General features: G+C 53.4%; 2 protein-coding genes across 6 annotated transcripts; one reads left to right on the top strand and one right to left on the bottom strand.

Annotated features, from left to right (window-relative positions):
* Positions 1-1,539: 1,539 nt before the first annotated feature.
* On the bottom strand, positions 1,540-9,355 carry ZNF576 (zinc finger protein 576). 4 transcript variants are annotated; one of them, XR_009596215.1, is made up of 4 exons: positions 8,465-9,355; positions 7,559-7,619; positions 3,957-6,866; positions 1,540-3,379 (listed from the first exon to the last, which is right to left on the bottom strand). XR_009596215.1 is itself a non-coding variant. In XM_012190490.5 (3 exons), the coding sequence occupies exons 1-3, from the start codon at positions 8,952-8,954 to the stop codon at positions 6,439-6,441; spliced, it is 558 nt and encodes a 185-aa protein (XP_012045880.3). In that variant the 5' UTR covers positions 8,955-9,355; the 3' UTR covers positions 5,445-6,438. The 4 variants fall into 4 exon arrangements, 2 of the variants coding, with proteins under 2 accessions (XP_012045880.3, XP_012045881.3); XM_012190490.5 differs by lacking the exons at positions 1,540-3,379; positions 7,559-7,619 and having other exon boundaries at positions 5,445-6,866; positions 8,465-8,565; positions 8,926-9,355; XM_012190491.5 differs by lacking the exons at positions 1,540-3,379; positions 7,559-7,619 and having other exon boundaries at positions 5,445-6,866; positions 8,465-8,565; positions 9,171-9,355.
* Positions 9,356-9,417: 62 nt separating this feature from the next.
* Positions 9,418-17,197, top strand: IRGQ (immunity related GTPase Q). 2 transcript variants are annotated; one of them, XM_015100037.4, is made up of 3 exons: positions 9,418-9,548; positions 10,005-10,536; positions 11,898-17,197. In XM_015100037.4, exons 1-3 carry the CDS (start codon positions 9,539-9,541, stop codon positions 13,234-13,236), a joined length of 1,881 nt encoding a protein of 626 aa, XP_014955523.3. In that variant the 5' UTR covers positions 9,418-9,538; the 3' UTR covers positions 13,237-17,197. The 2 variants fall into 2 exon arrangements, with proteins under 2 accessions (XP_014955523.3, XP_027834219.2); XM_027978418.2 differs by having other exon boundaries at positions 9,520-9,696.
* The last annotated feature ends 1,763 nt before the right edge of the window (positions 17,198-18,960 follow it).

Below are 18,960 nucleotides of genomic sequence, written 5' to 3'. Positions count from 1 at the left end.
GGTTCAGTGTGCCTTTGGGGGGTGTGTGTGTGTAAGCTTAAGTGTGTAAGGCATGCGCTTGTGTGTGTGTGTGTGTAAGCTCAAGTGCGTGAGGCATGCACCTGGGCATTTACCTCACCATCCCCGAGCTCCTTCTTGGGGAAACCTTAGGATCATCGTTACCACGATAATTAATGCTTACTAAATGCATCGTTCAATGTGGTCTCCGTGCATTTAATCACAGACCCTATGATGTACAGCGTCAGATGCAAGAGGATTCTGTTTCTCACTCACGTGGTAGTCCGGGGTTGGCAAGTAATCTGCATAGGGTGATTTGGGGAGGCCCAGGCATCCTTTCATCATTCACATGGTCGTGGCTGGATGTCCCTGGCTGGGGCTCTGTGGGCGGAAGAGGAGAGGCACACGTGCTTGCGGAGAAGCCCCAGCCTCCCCAGCCTGGAAGGGGCATGTACTGCTGCCACTTAACGTTCTATGGCTGAGAGATGAGTCACATGACCGCAGCTCGCTGCAAGGGAGTGTGGGAAAGGAGGTCTCGCCAAGTGCCCAGAAAGCAGAAAACGTTTGTGGAAGACAGCGAGCACGCTCTGCCACTTCATCCAAGAACCTTCACAAAGAGGACTTTAATTATAATCATAGCTCTGCTTCCTGAGCGCTTCCTGAGTGCCAAACGCCAGTGCAAGAGCTTTATGTATTCAGTGTATTGACTCAGAAAAGTTGTGCATCTAGGAACACACAAAAATAGAACCTTAATTATAATTACAGCTGCCGTTTTCCCAACACTTAACAGAGTGCTGCATTTTATTTGCATGAGATCATCAGGCCCTTAGAATAATTCTGCAAGGTAGGGACTGTGAGCCATTAATTGATTTAACAAATACCTTTTCAGTCCTTGGCTGTGTGCTAAGCATTGAGAACACACCAGTGAGTAAGATACAATCCTTGTGTTCATGGAGCTTACCTGGAAGTGAGAAGGGGTCCCTGGTGGGGACAGATAGTAAACCAGAAATAGACGAGAAGGGCATGACATGCTTGATGGTGCTAAGCACTGTGGAGGAGACTAGAGCAGAGCAGAGAACAGTTCTGAAAGAGGGTGCAGTTGTAAATAGTGATGTCCCTCCCTGAGGTGAAGAGAGACCAGAGAAGGGGGCGGGGGAGGGAGCCGTCTAGGTGAGGGCGTGGGGCATCAAGGAGGCCAGAGTGGCTGGAGGGATGAGGTCAGAGTTGGGAGTAGAGGGCCAGCTCGTGAGAGCCGTGTGGAAACACCAGCTCTCACTCTAAGACGGGAAATACTAATTCCCAGAAGCTTGGCATCAAAGCTTCTTTGAAAATAGAAGCTTAATTATAATAATAGCTACCATTTACTGTGTGCCAAGCTCTGTTCTAAGGCGCTTTACATGTGTTAACTCACAGAAGCTTGGCAACTAAGAACCCTCAAGAATAGAACCTGAATTACCATAATGGCTCACGGCTGACCAGACCCTGGGCTAAGCACTCTATAGGGATGGTCACATCGGATCCTTAATGAGGTAGGGACTGTTATTTATTCCCATTCATTCAACACTGATTTATTGAGCACGTAGGTGATACAGGTACTATTTGGGGAGCAGGGAACAGAGTGGTAAACACAATGAATAAAAGTTTCTGCCTTTGTGGTGGTTATAACAGTGGAAACAGATACTTGAATATTTAAGCAAAATGTATAGAATGGGCATTTCCCTGATGGTCCAGTGGCTAAGACTGCACTCCCAACGCAGGGGGCCCAGGCTGAATCCCTGGTTGGGGGACTAGATCCCGTATGCTGCAACTGAAAGAACCCGAAAGCCACAACTAAGACAGAGTATGGCCAAAACAAACACCGAAAAAAGGTATAGGACGTTAGCAGGTTGTAAGTGCTGTGGAGGAAAAGAGAAGGGGAATGGGAGGCTTTTGTGCGTGTGAAGCAGTTTCAAATGAGGTGGCTAGGGAAGGCTTCGCTGAGAAGGTGACGTCAGAGGAGACTAGAGGGGGAGGAGCGGGCCGTGTGGCTGTGGGGACAGCAGGCGCAAAGGCCCTGCTTGGGATGCTCACGGCAGCGCGCCTGGGGCAAGAGGCTGGTGCTGAGGAAGAGACGGAGGAGCGGGGAGACGGGGGAGCGCAGGGGCGGAGGGCCATGTCATACAGGGCATAATACTGGCTTTGACTTTCTCTCCAAGTCTGTCTTCATAATCCTTAGAGCTACAGGGGCCGTGATCATGACATTTTGCAGCTGGGGCACAGAGAGGTTGAGTAATCTGCTAGAGGTCACACAGCTAGAAAGAAGCAGAAGCTAGGTTTGAATCCAGACAGCTGGGTGCAGGGCACACATTCTTAGCCACTAAGCCACACACCAGAAATGGCTGTCCACAGCCATCATCTGACTTGCAGGAGTGCATTTGGTCTCCAGAGTCATTGAAGTTTTTAAAATCATGTTGGTCAACAACATTGAAAAACTGGGCAGATCTGGAACAGAAATGGAAGTTTCCAGCATCCCTATGAGATTGATGGCTGCACTCACAATCCCATGGGGTGACAGTTTGCTAGAGCTGAGTGGGGGTCACCTCCTATTAACGGGGCATTCCATCCTGCATGCCCAGACCCCACCACCTGGCGTCTGGACCCCTCATACCCTGCTTGTGTCACCAATCTGTGGTACCTGCTTGGCGCCAAAAGAGAACTGATGTCTGTTACAGGATTATGACCAAAGCATCTTTCAAAACCCCATACTGTTATCCTGGAAGCTCCGAATCTGACATTTATCCACTCCTTGAGACTTTCATAACCACTCTAGCTTAACATCAATGAGTCTCAGAATCATCAAAGCATTGGGTTGGCCAAAGAGTTCATTCAGGTTTTTCCATAACATGTTACGAGGGCTTCCCTGGTGGCTCAGTGATAAAGAATCTGCTTGCTGTGCAGGAGACGAGTTCGATCCCTGGGTCAGGAAGATCCTCTGGAGAAGGAAATGGCAACCCACTCCAGTATTCTTGCCTGGAGAATCTCACGGACAGAGGAGCCTGACGGGCTACTGTCTGTGGGGTCCGCAAAGAGTTGAACACAACTTGGCGACTATACCACCACCACAGAACCACCTCAGAATCTCAGTAGCTGAGCCAAGATGTTATGGGAAAATCCTAATGACCTTTTTGGCCAACTCAGTAGAAACTCGCAGCCCATTAAAACAACAGATGGATTTTATTTCCTGGGGCAGCTTGCCTAAGCCCTATTCTGCCTTAAGACGGGGCTTTCTAAACACAGAAGTAGAGAATTACCCCTTCGTCAGCAAAAGTTCCTAAGGATCGTGAGAGACTGGGGATCAGGAGACCAGGTCTGCTGCCAGTGGAGTCCTTCAGTTCTTCAGAGCCTAGAGGAAATAGAGGCCAAGTGAGGGATTCCGGAGGATTCTGTACTGGGAGTTGGTCACACAGGTACTAGAGAGCTAAGAGCACAAACCTATGCTCAAAATGTGGTAACTGAGAAATTAGTGTCTGCAGGAAGCTCCCACCTCTAGGACTGTGATGCAGAAAGAGAAGTACAATGGCCAGAACCCAGTGGGAGCCACATGTGTGGCTGGTACAGGGATCAATGACCCCATAGCTCCTGCTTAAACCCTAAGTGGGGCACAATGCTCTTGCTGAGTGTGTGAGGAGATACTGGAGCTTGAACTGCTGCTGGAGGGGCTCCAGCAGGACCCCTGCTTCCCTCTTTGACCTTCTTTCTGCCCTTAGGTCTTATGGGATGAAGTGAAGGAAGCCAGCTCTCCAGGGAGTCTGGGAAGTACAGCTGCCAAAAGCCCAGGCTGACAGAACAGTGTGGAAGGGTGGGCTGAGGCTGACAGCGAAGTAAGCCAGTAGACAGTCAAGGAGTTCTTTTTTGAGCCGCCGCGGTAAGCGCTATCCTAGGTGCTGAGGATGAAGCCGTGAGGAAGACGCAACACTCACCCTCAGGAGCTCGGATTCCAGAGGAAGGACACAGGTGATGATATAAACACGGGGTGACAGTTCCAAGTGGTGAAGTGCGCTGGGAAGACACTGAACCAGGGTAAGGGTTGGAGGTGCTGTTGTAGCCAAGGAGGACCTCTCTGAGGTGGCAGGCATTGAGACCTGAGTAACAAGGAGGCAGCCTGGCAAAGTTCTGGGTAAGATGAACCAGAGAGTGCAGAGGCTCCAAGGCAGATGTCAGCCTGGCCAGTGTGGCTAGAGTGTGGGGAAGAAGACAGCTCCATCCCTGGAGCTGAGACTGCTTCGGGGGCTGGGGCCTTGGTGCTGTTGGGTTTTGTGGTCCTGGTAAAGGTCTTTCAGTGTTACTTACAGGATACCATTGGAGGGTGAGTCTTTGTGGTTTTTTTTTCCCTAAACTACTACTTTTAGACCTGAGCTTGCAGGCATTTTGCCCCAGGTCTGCATCTCAGAAAGTCGTTTTTCTTTAAATATTTATTTGGCTGTGCTTGGTCTTAGCTGCAGCATGTGGGATCTAGTTCCACAATCAGGGATCAAACCCAGGCTCCCTGCATTGGGAGCATAGTCTTAGCCACTGGACCACCAGGAAAGTCCCTCTTTGGAGGGTTTTGAATGAGTGATGTAAGCTGATTTCCATATACACAAGGGGTAGTTTGTAGTAAAGAGACTGGGAGGTTGCAGGGGTGGGGAGCAGTAATAACAGGAGAACCTGCCTCCTACTGTCTTCTTGCCCTGCCACCATGGGGTCCCCTCTCCTGGTCCAAGATGGCTGGAGACCATGTCCACATTCCAGGTGGGAAGGTGGAGGAAAAGTAGGTTCCTTTCTGAAGCTTGAAGACTCTACCCAGGAGTTTAGTCAGAAGTGTATCATATGGCCACATCTAGCTGCAAGGAAATGTGGGAGATGCTGTCTTTGTAGCCAGCATGTGCCTAGCTAAAAACTGGGAGATGGCTCAGTCTCTGTGGACTTTCAAAATATCCCTCAGTTCAAACAGAGTCTGTGATTATTTTGTGCAAAGCATTGACCATTGTCTCTGGGGCAGAGCAGGTAATGTGAGGGAGTAACACTGGCTCAGTGGAACTCAGCCCAGAATGGGACCTTTTCAGAGCTGAAAATAGGATCTTAATGGAATATCTCCCAGTGCTGGCTAAATACAACAGGAAACAGAAGGTATCTCTGTTTGACTCCAAACCAGTTCCCCTGCAGGGCCAGCTCTGCCCTGAGCACCCCGCTGAACCACCCCCCATCCATCCCCCCGCCCTGGTGCCCTTCTGTTCTCTGGGAATTCCTGCTCAAAAGCAGAGTTCTGTTTAGACAGTTTAATGTGGACCTTTTGTTTTTTAATCTTTCAGCTGCATTATGAGGCATGTAGGATCTTGGTTCCCCAACCAGGGATTGAAAACCCATGTCCCCCTGCATTGAAAGTGCAGAGTCTTAACCACTGGGCTGCTAGGGAAGTCCCACGGATCTTTTGTTTTCAGATACTATTTCTGTTAGTTTATTCATGCCATGTCACCTACACATAATAGAAAATAATCCATGACCAGAATGGTACATAAAATTATTTAAATAAACAGTAAGTCATCCGGAGAAGGCAATGGCACCCCACTTCAGTATTCTCGCCTGGAAAATCCCATGGATGGAGGAGCTTGGTAGGCTGCAGTCCATGGGGTCACTAAGAGTTAGACACGACTGAGCGACTTCATTTTCACTTTTCACTTTCATGCACTGGAGAAGGAAATGGCGACCCACTCCAGTGTTCTTGCCTAGAGAATCCCAAGAACTGGGGTACCTGGTGGGCTGCCGTCTACGAGGTCGCACAGAATCGGATACGACTGAAGTGACTTAGCAGCAGCATCTAGGGAGAAGAGGGGCAGAGCTGTCCAATGCCATGGCCCCTCCTTGAGTGGGAAAGACTGGCGGGGGGTGGGAAGAGACACTAGCTCAGATTGCAACCCCCACACGACTCAGTACAGACTCTGACTTTGCTGTCCCATCCCCAGAGGCCCAAGTCGCTCCCTGTGTGGGACTGTGCTGTGGTGGCCTTGCAGGTGGGCAACGCCTCACTTTCCCTGCCTGCAGTCAGGCCCAAATCCAGTCACTCGGCTCCTACAGCCCCACAGCATCCATCTGGGATGAATTAAAGGTGGTTACACAATCTGCAGCTAGTTGCAGTTTCAAACTATATAATTGGGAATGAGGGAGATACAAATCACAGTTTTCCCTCTTTCCTGTTAATTTTTTAAAAAAACAATAGATCTCATTATTGTCTGATTTGACTGTTTCCCTGAAGGCTTTTGTGTCCTCCAACGACTGAAGCTCCAAATGAGTATCTTCTGGGTCCTGTTTCTCAGGAGTCCTTTGCCTTTCCAGGGAGGAAAGTCCAGGGCTCCCATCCCATATCAGACATGCATCCCACCAGCCACAGAGCTCCCACGGCCCTGGGGTGGGCGTAAGCTACTCTCAGAGCTCCCCCCGCGCATGCCGGATGTAGTGTTGGTGCAGCCCTGCTTCCTGGGCAAAGTCCTGACCACACTCTGTGCAGGCAAAGGGGCCAGGAAGGGGATGGGCCTCGTGTGCCTGGCGATGCCGCCTCAGAGAAGCAGCCTGCCCGAAGGTCTTGCCACAGTCGGGACAGGGGAAGGTGGGTGGTGTGGTGATGGGTGCAGCCGGCTGGGAGGCCCTGGCCACTGGACCGTGGCCGCGCTGGTGGGTGATCAGGGCCTTGGAGGAGGGGAAGGATCGGGCGCAGGTGAAGCAGATGAAGAGGACCCCCTGCAGCTTCTGGGCCACGAAGTCCGCTGGGTGCTCCCGCTTCATGTGGCGCTCCTGGAACTTGGAATCGGCGAAGGTGATGAGGCAGCGGGTGCACTCCAGGGCCCCCAGGTGGCCTGAGGACATGGGGGAGAGGTTGGGAGAGGCCAGCAGGTGTGGCGAGGGCCTCTCCCAGCCCCAGAATCATGCCGACAACCAGCATGCAGGACTTGACGTGCTCTGTGCCAGGTGCTGTGCCAGGCCTGGACGGGAGACTTACTGGACCTATTTTGTGAATGAGCAGACCAGGGCTGCAAAAGCTGAGGCAACTTGCTGACTGTCATGAGGCTGGGAAGTGAAATGGTGGAGTTAGAACTGGAACCCAGGCAGTCTGCCCTTCTGACAGAGCTGTATGATTAGGGCACAGCCTCTGGAGCCAGACTGCCTGGAACTGATTTCCCCTGGCAAGGGAAAACAGTGTTTTCATCTGGAAAATGGGGTAATCATTGTATTAGTATCCACCTCATATGGTTGTTGGAAGGAATAAATGAATGAACTTATAAATAGTGTTTAGAACGGTGCTACACAATGGTTTGCAATAATTATTGTTGAGAAAGAAGAAACCCCACAGCCAGGGGCTGGCCTGGCACAGCTAGGCCTTGGCATTCTCCTGGTGAGCATAAACAATTCCACAGAACGCTGTCAAACAAGGCCGTGCTGTGACTGGGGCAAATCAAGACCACACCATGGTGCTGTTCTGAACACAGACAAAACGTGAACATTGTCTGGGCCATGAGAAATGGCCAGACAGCCCCCTGTCCTGGCTTACGTGAGTGCCTGCTGCTGCTTGGCCAGTCAGAGCTGGAGCGTTCCCTTGTTCCTCCCTCCTCCTAGGTCAGATTTATTAAGTGAGCAGCCATCTAAGAGCCCTTGCTTCCTGGCAACCTCTATCCAGAGCAAAACCCCTTTCTTGAACCCTTCCCCAGTGGTAGGGAAGTCCTTTCTTATGAGATGCCCCACAGTGTGTGTACTTCCTCAGCACAATGAGCAATAAGCCTGATTTGCTCAACTCCACGTGTGTTCCTGGTGGTCTCCGGCTAGAAAGCACTAACACTAGCTTTCACTGTTATAAACACATAACCTCTCTTTGCCTCAGTTCCCTCACTTCATATGACAGTGATAATTATCAATTTCATAGAGTCTGTTAGGAGGACAGACTGAGACAAGTGTTAAAATCTTAGAATGCATCTAACACGTAATTAGCATTCAGTAGAAGCTGTTGCTGTTCTATGTCAAATTGGCTATCTTCATTAATATTAAGCTTTCTCCTTTTCTGCAGCTAATCCTCATACCAGCCAGCCCTGTGAGGTGAGGAGTGGCCACCCCTTTTGACAGGGAAACTGAGGTCCAAGGCGCACTGTAAGTCCAGGGCAGGGTTGGGACTGGGGCTCACTGCCCTTCCCAATCATTTCTCCCACCCCAAGCCTCTCTGGATGCCACTCTTTGCCTCTGAAGTGCATCCCTTTCATATTTATGTGGACAGAGCAGGGAGCTCTGCTCCTTGTTACCTCTGAGGGTAACAAGGGTCGGGGTCCTGAGAGGGCAGCTCATGGACCATTAACAGCTCCTTCCTAACGAGTAAGTCCCCACAATGCTTTGAACACTGAGATGCTATAGAAGTCCTTTTAGCATCACAGCTCCTGCAACCCACCCTCCTCTGGTCAGCAGTACTCACAGAGGTCACCTCTCGGACTTCGGGAACTTCTCTCCTCGGACGAATCCTGCTGCTCCATGGTCTGCTTGGAGTGCCGGTCCTCCATGGTGACTGGGACCCCTCTGGTCAAGAGAGGAGCATGCATGGCAGAATAGTAAATCAAGTGAAGTCGCTTATCTATAGCCAAATTTAGAGGGCCCCCTAATCCTGTGATCTTTGACAAGCTTACTTTGCCCGTCTTTGACTTCCATGAGATAACATCTCTTTGAATTCTAACCTAACAGCTCTCAGTAGAGAATTCAACCTTCCAAAAGATTCAGCTCCTCAGCTCTGTGACTTCTCTTAGCGCCTTCTCACTTGAGTGACCTATGCCTGCTACATCAAACCAATTCCCTGAACACAGAGCTAGGGACCCCTGATCTTTGGACACCAGCCTCATCCCCTTCTCTTCCACCTGTCTTGAGGCAGGTAGTGGTACCCACGCTTTAGCCCGCCTCCTCCCGAGAGACATCTTTCTCTGACATCCCGAAACTCTGAGACCCCGCTTCCCACGCGCGCTTTCAGCCGTTGTGACCCGCTGCCCCCAAGCACTGCCCTCGGCTCCCTCCCGAGGCCAGTAGCCTAGGTTTCTGCTTTTCTCCAAGACAGCAGAGGGGCTGCCTTTCGTTGCGCCTGTCAGTTGCTCGTCACAGCGCCGTCACCCGAAGGGAAACGGGGTAGGGCCCACCGAGTCTCAAAGTCCCGAGGCTTTCCACGGCCTTTCGCCTGATGAGCCTTTCGAAGCCCGGATCTTGGATTGCCATCCGACTGCAATGATGCAGTCCCACCAATTCGGTCCTCAATATAACGCGAGGGGTCCTTCCCTGCACTGGGGTGCGTAATGATGACGTTGTACGCAACTCTCGCCTGACCGACCGGTGCTTACTGCGCAAGCGTGTTAGGCGCTTCTGGCGCGCACGCGCTTTGGCTCCCTCATTGTTCTAGGACCTGCGACCGCTGAGAGCGGGCGAGCGCCCATCCGTCGTTCTGCGCAAGCGCCGCACAGCGCTGTCTTCCCGAGGTTACGCTTTCAAGACACACCTCCTCCTAAAGGGAATGACGTCAGGTTAGAACCCCTGGAAAGCGTCTGGACGTCCCCGAATCCCGGCGCTCTAACCTCTTAGGCCTCCGTCCCCCGACCCCAGAGCGGGGGCTTCTTAGGGGCAGACCACCTGCTACCAACTGCGCCGTCCCTTGTGCTGGTTGTTTGCTCGGTTGGTGATTTGGAAGGGAGGAGTGAGGGGTTAAAAACATCTGTATCCCAGAGGGTGTTGGGAGCTGGAGGCCAATTTCTGAGTTTTTGAAGCGGAAAAGGAAAGCCATCCAGAAGGAGGGCGGACGGGACTCCCGGGTCCCTGGGGAATAGAGGCTGGGCGCCAGATTTCTGGCTGCCTGGGAGTGGTACCCGAGAACGAAAGAAAGGGACAGAATAGTTGGCTGAAATGTGAGACCGGAGTAGGGAGGCTAGAAAATAAGGTTGGGTGCTCCGTGACCCAGGTCTTCCTCTCTCCTTGCTTCCCAGCTATGCCTCCGCCGCGAGGTGACGTGACCGTCTTATTCCTGGGGCCTCCGGGCTCCGGAAAATCTGCGCTGATCGCAGCGCTGTGCGACAGAGATGTGGAGACGGTCGAGATCCCCGACGGACGGCCGGATTCCGGGCTCCCCAGCCTGCGAGCTGCAGGCCCAGGCCTTTTCCTGGGCGAGCTGAGCTGCCCACCCGCAGAGCCGGGACCCTGGGCGGCGGAGGCCAACGTGCTGGTACTGGTGCTGCCAAGCCCCGAGAGCAATGAGGAGCCCTTGGCCCCGGCCCTGGGGGAGGCAGCACGGGCCGCCCTGGCCCGAGGGACCCCGCTGCTGGCTGTGCGGAATCTCCGACCCGAGGAGTCACAGAATGAAGCCCAGGCCCGGGATCAGACCGCGGCCCTGCTGGACAGCGCCGGGTTGGGCGCCGCGGCTCTCTTCGTTCCACGGACCGACTGCCTCAGCACCGACGGCTGCGAGGAGCTGGAGCGCCTGCGAGCGGCGCTGCGGAGCCAGGCCGAGGCACTGCAGAGGTAAGCGCGGAGCTTCTGGGTGGGTGGAAGAGGCCTGGAGCTTTATTTACTCTATACCTCCACCCTAAGGTGCTCTTTGAAGTCATCCCGCAGCAAGTTTGTGACCAACCTTAAAGAGATATCTGCTGAAAGCCCTGCTCCAGATCCTGCCCTTGAGTGCAGGTCGTGAGGTCCGCGAGGCCCCACCTCAAGCTAGCACTCTGTGCTTTTGTCATCTAGGCCCCATCCAAGGGTCGGTCAGCTGGAAGTCCCAGCCTGTCATCCAGCCTGCTCCTGCTAGCACTCTGAGGTCAAAAGTCCCGCTACCCTGCCAGAATTCTAGGAGGGGCCCGGACCTAAAGCCCAAACACTGCCCCCAAGCCAAGGTGTGAAGGAGGGCTTGCTCTCTGCATCCAAACTGGTGATCCTCATGAAATCTGTACCCGAAGACTCCACTCTCCAGTCTTTCCTCCTCACCATCTGCTTGGTTCTCGAGGGATCGCAGTCTCCAGAGAGCCCACCCTCAGTGAGCTTTGTTGTTTAGGGGGCCCTCCCCCATTTCGTTTCTCTAATCCCCTCCCTCTTCTTTCTGTACCCACCTGCTGGCTATCTCCTATCTCCCCCCACCCACCCCCAAGCAGCCTTGCCTCCTTTGGTAGAGGTTGAAAGAGCCTCAGGGAGGGGCAGCAGCTCCAAGCCCACCACCATTCTTTTTTCCTTAGCCCCACGCCCTTGCTAAGAACTATTAAATGAGGCTTCTCCCCTCTTTGGACTTTACACTCCTACTAACGCCTCTGCTCAAGGAAGAGCGCCTGTGTTGACCTTGCCCACCTAGAGCATTTAGTGCAAGGTTTTCATTTAGTCCCTCAATTCATTCCGGATTCTTTTGCCCTAAGGCTCACTGTGAGTTTTGCCCCACCCAGCATGGCCTTTTCTTAATCCTGCAGGTCCTTTGGAAAGCCCAGCTCCCAAAGAGTGTAACCCCTGGGGAGACTTAGCCAGTTCCCCATTTTCAGCTGTGTTGGAAGCCAGATTTCAATCGAGCAGTCCCTCCCTTGCTTTAGGCAATGATGGAGACCTGGGTTCGGTCCTGGAGTCGGAAAATCCCCTGGAGAAGGAAATGGCAACCCACTCCAGTATTCTTGCCTGGAAAATTTCATGGACGAAGGAGCCTGGTAGGCTACAGTCCATGGGGTCGCAAAGAGTCAGACACGACTGAGCCACTTTACTTTCCTTCTTAGCCTCGGTGCCGTTAATCTGGCCCCTCCCTTTCTTGCTTCAAACTCCACCTTGTCATTTTAGCCTGGTCCGACCCCCTAGGCTAGCTCTCCAGCCTCCAGCCCCTCTTCTGCCCTTGACCCTATCCCTCCCTATCCCCGCAGGCTCCTTCCACCAGCTCAGGATGGCTTCGAGGTGTTGGGCGCTGCGGAGTTGGAGGCTGTGCGGGAGGCCTTTGAGACTGGGGGCCTGGAGGCGGCCCTGTCGTGGGTTCGGGCTGGCCTGGAGCGACTGGGCAGCGCACGCCTGGACCTGGCCGTGGCCGGTAGGGCTGACGTGGGCCTTGTGTTGGACGTGCTCCTCGGGTTAGATCCTGAAGATCCGGGTGCAGTGCCTGCTGCAGCGCCTGCAGGGCCCACGCCCTACCCGGCCCCAGAGCGCCCCAACGTGGTGCTCTGGAGCGTGCCTCTGAGCTCCGCGGACACCACCGTCTCCCCGTACCCGACCACCCACTACGACGCTCTCATCCTCGTCACCCCTGGGGCCCCCACTGAGAAGGACTGGGCCCAGGTCCGGCCCTTGGTGCTCCCGGATACACCACTGGTCTGCGTGCGAACAGACGGCGAGGGCGAGGACCCAGAGTCTCTGGAAGAAGAGGAAAAGGCAGAGAAGTCTGGCAGCGAGAGCTTAGAGAACCCAGACGGAGAGGGGTTTGAGACTGCCCACAGTGATGGAAAGGAGAACCGCGGCCCCAGATTGCAAAAGGGAGGCAGTGGGGAAGGTTCAGAGGAAGCAGGCACGGAGAGTTTGCAGCCAGTGGGCGTCAGCGCGAAGAAATCCGGCAGCGGGGACTCAGAGCGCGCAGCTGCCCTGAGCCCCGAGGACGAAACGTGGGAGGTGCTAGAGGAGGCGCCGCCGCCCGTGTTCCCGCTGCGACCGGGCGGGCTCCCGGGGCTATGCGAGTGGCTGCGGCGCGCGCTCCCCGCGGCCCAGGCGGGGGCGCTGCTGCTCGCGCTGCCGCCCGCGTCTCCCCGCGCGGCCCGGACCAAGGCTGCTGCGCTGCGGGCCGGGGCGTGGAGGCCGGCCCTGCTGGCTAGCCTGGCGGCAGCGGCGGCCCCAGTCCCAGGGCTGGGCTGGGCGTGCGACGTGGCGCTCCTGCGGGGTCAGCTAGCGGAGTGGCGACGGGCGCTGGGGCTCGAACCCGCGGCACTGGCCCGACGCGAGCGCGCGCTGGGCCTGGCGCCCGGGGAGCTGGCCAAGCGGACGCGCTTCCCGGGCCCGGTGACGCGAGCCGAAGTGGAAGCGAGGCTGGGCTCGTGGGCGGGCGAGGGCACCGCCGGGGGCGCGGCGCTGGGCGCGCTCTCCTTCCTGTGGCCGGCGGGCGGAGCTGCGGCCACTGGGGGCCTGGGCTACCGAGCGGCGCACGGCGTCCTGCTGCAGGCGCTGGACGAGATGCGCGCGGACGCCGAGGCAGTGCTGGCGCCGCAGGTGCCCGCGCAGTGAGAGCTGGGCTGAGGGCCGGGGCTTCCGGGTGTGCCCAGGGTCCCAGCTGCCTGGCTCTGCCAGGGCCGGAGGACTCAAGACCCGGTGAGAGGGAGAGGGCACGGGGTCCAGACTCTAGCATGGGATGTCTGGGCCTGAAGGATCACAGAGCAAGGGGTCTGCCAGTCAGAATCCTGGGTGCTTGAAGGGAATGAGGGCTCTGACTAGGGCCTCGAGTGGGTGACGTCTGGTCACCAGGATTCCTGGGTCCTGAAGGGAAATAGAGTTCTGGGGACGGGACTCCTGATTTCTCTGGGTACCATCAGACTATGGAACTCCTCAAGGGAGTTGAGGGTTTGGACTCCTCAAAGGCGGCCATCTTGGTCTCTCAAGAGTAGAAACTAGATCCAATAGGTGTCTAGTCCCCCTGGGGAGGAGGAGGTGGAGGCCCTGGTTGCTGATGAAGGCGATCTCCTTCACACTAGGGATTCTGACATGGAGGAGGGGTGGTCTGGGTTCCCCAGGGAGCTGAACTCCTTGGGCTTCTGAGCCACAAAGGGATATAAGATCTAGGTTTCCGGGGGTGAGGGAAGGACGGTTCTCTGGACTCTCAGAACGCCTGACTCCCCAGAGGGCTGAGGTCTTTGCTTTCTAATTCATGGGTTGTGGAAGGTATCCATGTAGAGGAGGGTACCGGGTGCTGTGTGAGGGAGCTGGAGACCCTGTGGTCCCTCTTCGGAACTGGAGGGGTGTGATATTTGCCCCTCCAGAAGCCTGGGGGCACAGATTTCTTTCCCCGCTATTGTGGGGAGGATGGTACCACAAAACACAAGAGGAAGCAAGAGTGTTCTGGGCATGGTTGGGCTGGGGAGTAGCCAGAGACCAGGAATGAGGCTTCCTGACTGTGGAAGGGCAGGAACCCATCCCTCAGAGGGAACTCCCCAGAATCCCTAATAGATTTGGATCCTGGTGGCTGCCCTCCTCTGAGTTTGACTGGAAGGGGATGTGACTGACCCCATTTTCTAGGTGCTGGGCAGTTATGGGGCTCTCTGGGTACTCTGTCCCTCTCTCCCTTAGGGATTTCTATCGTTCTTGGGTCTTGGTGTCTTCTGTCATGAAACCTGAACCGTTTCTGGCCTTGCTATTTTGTATACCCGCCTTTTGGGAAATGCAGCTGTACTGCTGGACTAATCCAAACACTTTGTGTGGCTACCTCAGGTGTCCCCAAGAGAGACACAGAGAAGGCCACAGTGAGCCAGGCGCCCACAGAACAGCCGGGCAAGTGTTCCAGCCCATGGGAATGTGTCGCAGGGAGGCAAAGGCAGAAACCACAGTGCCTGGGATGTTCTAGGCTGCCAGCTACCAGTAGAGGAGAAGCAACAGGTCACAGAACTCTTTAATGCCAAAAAGAGAGAGAATGGGGCAGTGAGGGGGGCGATCTGCAGCTGAGAGGCCATCTAGCAGAATCTCTGTTATGTTAGATGGGGAAAGCAAAGCACAGAGAGGGCAGGCTCTAGGCCCAACAGCACACAGCAAGTTTGCTCCGTGCCTCTTTTCATTTCCTGCCCCCTCTCATCCTCATCTTCCTTCTGATGCTTGAGTGGGCCACCTGGGGTCATGCCTCAGGACCTTTATAGTTTCTGTTATTTTTGCCCAGAATGCTCGGCTCCCAGATCTACTTGCCAATCAGATCTCAGCACAAATGTCCCCTCACTAGGGACCTTTCCTGACCATTGTAACTGAAGTAGCTCATAGCTCACTGTTGTTATTCATCTCCACTGAGTTGTTGTTTTTCTTTTCCTTGCAGCAATTATGATTTTAGAAAATTACTTACTTACCTGTGTATTGGCTGTTATCCCCGTGCGGTACCCTCAGCCCCTCAAATAGTGCCTGACATACAGAAGGTACCTAGTAGATATTTAATTCATTAATCAGTGGCAGAACTAGGGCTGGAATTTAGGTCGTCAGCCTCTTGCCCCGAGACAGGGAAAAGGTGGGAGATGGAGGAGAAACAAGCATCTCCTAGGATAGGAGACACCTGTCGGGGGTCAGGAGGCCAGCACGGCTTTGCCACGTCACTCTGGGTGACTTGAGCCAGTGCCTTGTGTTCTCACCGTGAAATGAAAGGGCCGGAGAACAAGCATAAACACTTTCGAGACCCTGTTTCCTGTGACAGCTGAAGACAAGGGTAACCGGCCTGAGGGGCAGGTAGCTAAGGGGTAGTACCCCCAGGTCTAACTAGAATTCCCACCACTGGCACAGTTTGTCCCATCGAAGTTGAGATAGCCCAGATAGGGGAAAGCACTTCACACTATACTGGATGGCTCCAGGCACTGTCCTCAAAGCTCTTTCGGCCTTAGGAAAATGTTCCTCATCCATCTCCATGATACCCAGCACAACACTGTCTCCCCATCTCAACTGTGGTTCAAGCCTCTGCATCAAGCCTGCCTGCCACGGGCAGAAACAGGAACACACAGAGCAGCTAGTCCAGTAGAAACAACATCAGCCACATGTTCCGTCACTCAGTTGTGTCTGACTCTGCAACCCCAGGGACTGCAGGCAACCAGGCCCCTCTGTCCAGGGAATTTTCCAGACAAGAACACTGGAGTGGGTCGCCATTTCCTTCTCCAGGGGATCTTCCTGACCCAGGGATTGAACCTGTGTCTCATGCATTGGCAGGTAGGTTCTTGGCCCCTAAGCCACCTGGGAAGCTCATGAGCCACACAGGCAGCTTCATATATTCTAGTAGCCACGATGAAAAAGGAAGAGGGAACAGATACAGATGACACCAATTCTAACGTCTCACGTCAATATATCCAAAATATTAATTCAACATATGATCAATATAGGAAAGAACTTTTTTACGCTCCGTCTTTGAAATCTGGTGTGTATTTCTGTAGCGCATCTCAATTCAGATGATGAATTTTCATCAGAAATACTCGACCTCCATTTAGATTTCATGAAACTCAACATTTGAAGAAGTTGATTCCTATACCCACGCTGTCCCAGTGATGTTGAATAGTTTTCCAATAATGAAGATGAGAAGCATTTTCTAAATTAATGAGAAGTAAGTTGCAGGTAAACTTTTCCCCCGTTGCACCACAAACATGGTGAGTAGACAGAGCACTGGAGAGAAACAACAACAACCTTAGTATCACCAGGAATTCTGTCTGCATTGCCCTAGGGCCAGACAGCCCTTTGCATAAGGGTGGCCTTTTGCAAGTGAGTCACCAAGTGGAATCTACTGCAGGGTTGTCCTGAGCATTCCGAGTAGACACGTTTGTACCCCGTTCTCTCTTGTGTACAGTGATAGACTCCTGGAAGCCCTCAAGCATTCGTCCCACCCCCGTGCCTTTGCTCGGGGTGCCCACCTCTCTGACACCATCTCTACCTTGGCCCTGTCTGACATCTCTACGCTATGCTGCTCTGCCCTCCTGCCAAGGGGACTCCTGCCTGAGATCAACTCAGAAAGCAACACCCAGTTTTGTTTCCTTGTGTCACGGTTCCTTGTGGAGTGTGCTGATTGTGTTTAGTAGTTGTGTTTCAGCACCCTTGGGGGTCAACGACTGTCTTTTGGGAGTGGTTGCCTTTTAAGTCATGACTTTTAAACGGATTGAACTTTAGGCTCTGGAAGCGGGAAGCTGCCAGCGAGGCATCGGTCTCTGGGCACATCCAAACAGAAAAGACTGAAGACTCACTTGTGGAGCGACAACTGGCAGCCTTTGGGGTGAGTCTACATGGCACCTGCAGGCTGGCAGGTCCTTGAAGGCAGAAATTCTAGGAAACCTATGATGAATCTTGGTGTTGCCATCGCCAGAAGCAGAGGAGGAACAGAGCCTCATCAACTTAGATGAATTTCCTACTTGTCTGGACTATGACAGACTTGTGTCCATTGAGATGAGGAACCATGAAGCCTGGAGACTCAAGGGTGGGTTGACCTGTGGTGCTTTTTGGAGGAGTGAATAAAAAAGTAGAAATTTCATTGTGTGTGTGTTCATTGCGGGTTTAAAAGGAGGGAGAAGATGCTTGGGATTCTGACTGTCAACTGGAAGCCTAGACCCCTGTGTCTGATGGAGGAGGGGTCCAAGAGTGAGGCCTCCTGGGTCCCTGGAGAGGAGGGATGGTGGGGGTGTGTGCAGGATAGAATTCCCTGGGCTGCAGTCCAGTGACTTTAATAAAGAGTTTTGCCACCTTGGAGGAGGTGAGGTGGCCTAGTAATTTTTTAACCTTGTGGGCTGTGATAGTAAACTTCTTAGCTCTAGAACTAGCGTGGCCCATTAATGCCCCCAGTCTGTTCAGCATGTCTGCAGCCATGGCCTTGGGTAGACCCTTCTCATCCTGACTTTAGACCTGGTCTTTGGATCTGCTTGACTACTAGACTCAGACGTGATGCAAGCAGAGGCTTGACGAGTGCTCATGGACTGGGATGATCTCTCTTGCTGCCCTGGGGACCCCTGCCACCATGCCCACATGGGGAAGTCCAGCCTAACCTGCAGGGTGATAGATAACGTGTGGCCCAGCCAGCCAGGATGCCCCAATTAGTGTCAGCCCTCTAAAAGAGAGCTGCCTGGCTGATGAGCAGCTGAACCATCCTCCAGCTGATCCTAGACCAAATTGCCAACCCATGGAATGCGGTAAATACAGGACAGTAACTCTATAGGCTTCTCTGGTGGTCCAGTGCTTAAGAGTCTGCCTTGCAATGCAGAGGATTGAAATTCAACGCCTGGGAGGTAACTAAGTTCCCAGATGCCACCGATCATCTGAGCCTGGGAGCTACAACTAGAGTATCCATGTGCCACAAAAGGGATCCTGCATGACTCTGTGCTGCCAATGCAGGGGGCCCAGATTTGATCCCTGGTCAAGGAACTAGATCCTACATACCACAACTAAGAGTTCACATGCTACAGCTAAAGGTCTCAAATACCATCACTAAAGGCTCCACATGCCAGAACTAAGACCTGGTACACCCAAACAAATTTTCTTTAAAAAGTAAATTTACGTAAATAACCAAATAAGTTTTCTTTAAAAAAAAAAAAAGAAAAGAAAAAGAATCTGCCTTGCAATGCAGGGAATTCAAGTTCAATCCCTAGTGGGGGAACTAAGATCCCACATGGCTCAGAGCAACTGAGCCTGTGAGCTGCAGCTACAGAGTCTGTGCTCTGCAATGAAGATCCTTCAAGAGTCAATGGAGGCCTTGTGAGCTGCAACTAAGACCCAATACAACCAAGTAAATAAAACTATATAAATATGTTTATATAGGCAATTACTCTAAGTAACTGAGGTTTGGAGGGGCTTGTTACGTAGCAAAGGACGGATAACTGATAGAGGCGTATCCCCTCTCTCCGGAATGTGGTCTCTTTCTCCCTCTCAACAGGACCTAGTGATGAAAATCTTAACCTCTGTCACTTTTTAGCTGCATGGTGATGTCCAATGTGATGCTCCTTCTCTGAAGCTCAGGTGCTTCTGAAAACAGGGTTGAGAATAATAGTGCCCATCACAAGGAGTGTTGTGAAGATAAAGTGGATCACTTTCAGTTCGTGACCCTAAGAGGTCATGTTGGTTAGGAAACTTGTCTGGCAGGGGTGGGGGTGGGGTCAAAGGGGGCCAGACTGCTCTTCTTCCGCCTCTCCCCCTGGGGTTCGCTAGGGCCATGAAGGGGGAGCATCCTTCCCTACTCTACTGAGGTTGGCTCTAAACCCTATGATTTACTTTACTCCATGGATGTTAGCATCCCCAACCTCCTCC

Source organism: Ovis aries, chromosome 14, assembly GCF_016772045.2.
Source record: "Ovis aries strain OAR_USU_Benz2616 breed Rambouillet chromosome 14, ARS-UI_Ramb_v3.0, whole genome shotgun sequence".
NCBI classification, from domain to species: Eukaryota; Metazoa; Chordata; class Mammalia; order Artiodactyla; family Bovidae; genus Ovis; species Ovis aries.
This window is presented reverse-complemented; position numbering and strand designations above follow the sequence as displayed.

Coding starts and splice junctions, on each gene's coding strand:
- ZNF576 (XM_012190490.5), bottom strand. CDS start 8,954: ATGTCTCTCGGGAGGAGGCGGGCTAAAGC. Junction 8,566..8,925: donor GGGAGGAGGCGGGCTAAAGC/GTGGGTACCACT, acceptor TCTCTTGACCAG/AGGGGTCCCAGTCACCATGG. Junction 6,867..8,464: donor AAGTCCGAGAGGTGACCTCT/GTGAGTACTGCT, acceptor CCATGTCCTCAG/GCCACCTGGGGGCCCTGGAG.
- IRGQ (XM_015100037.4), top strand. Junction 10,537..11,897: donor CAGGCCGAGGCACTGCAGAG/GTAAGCGCGGAG, acceptor CTATCCCCGCAG/GCTCCTTCCACCAGCTCAGG.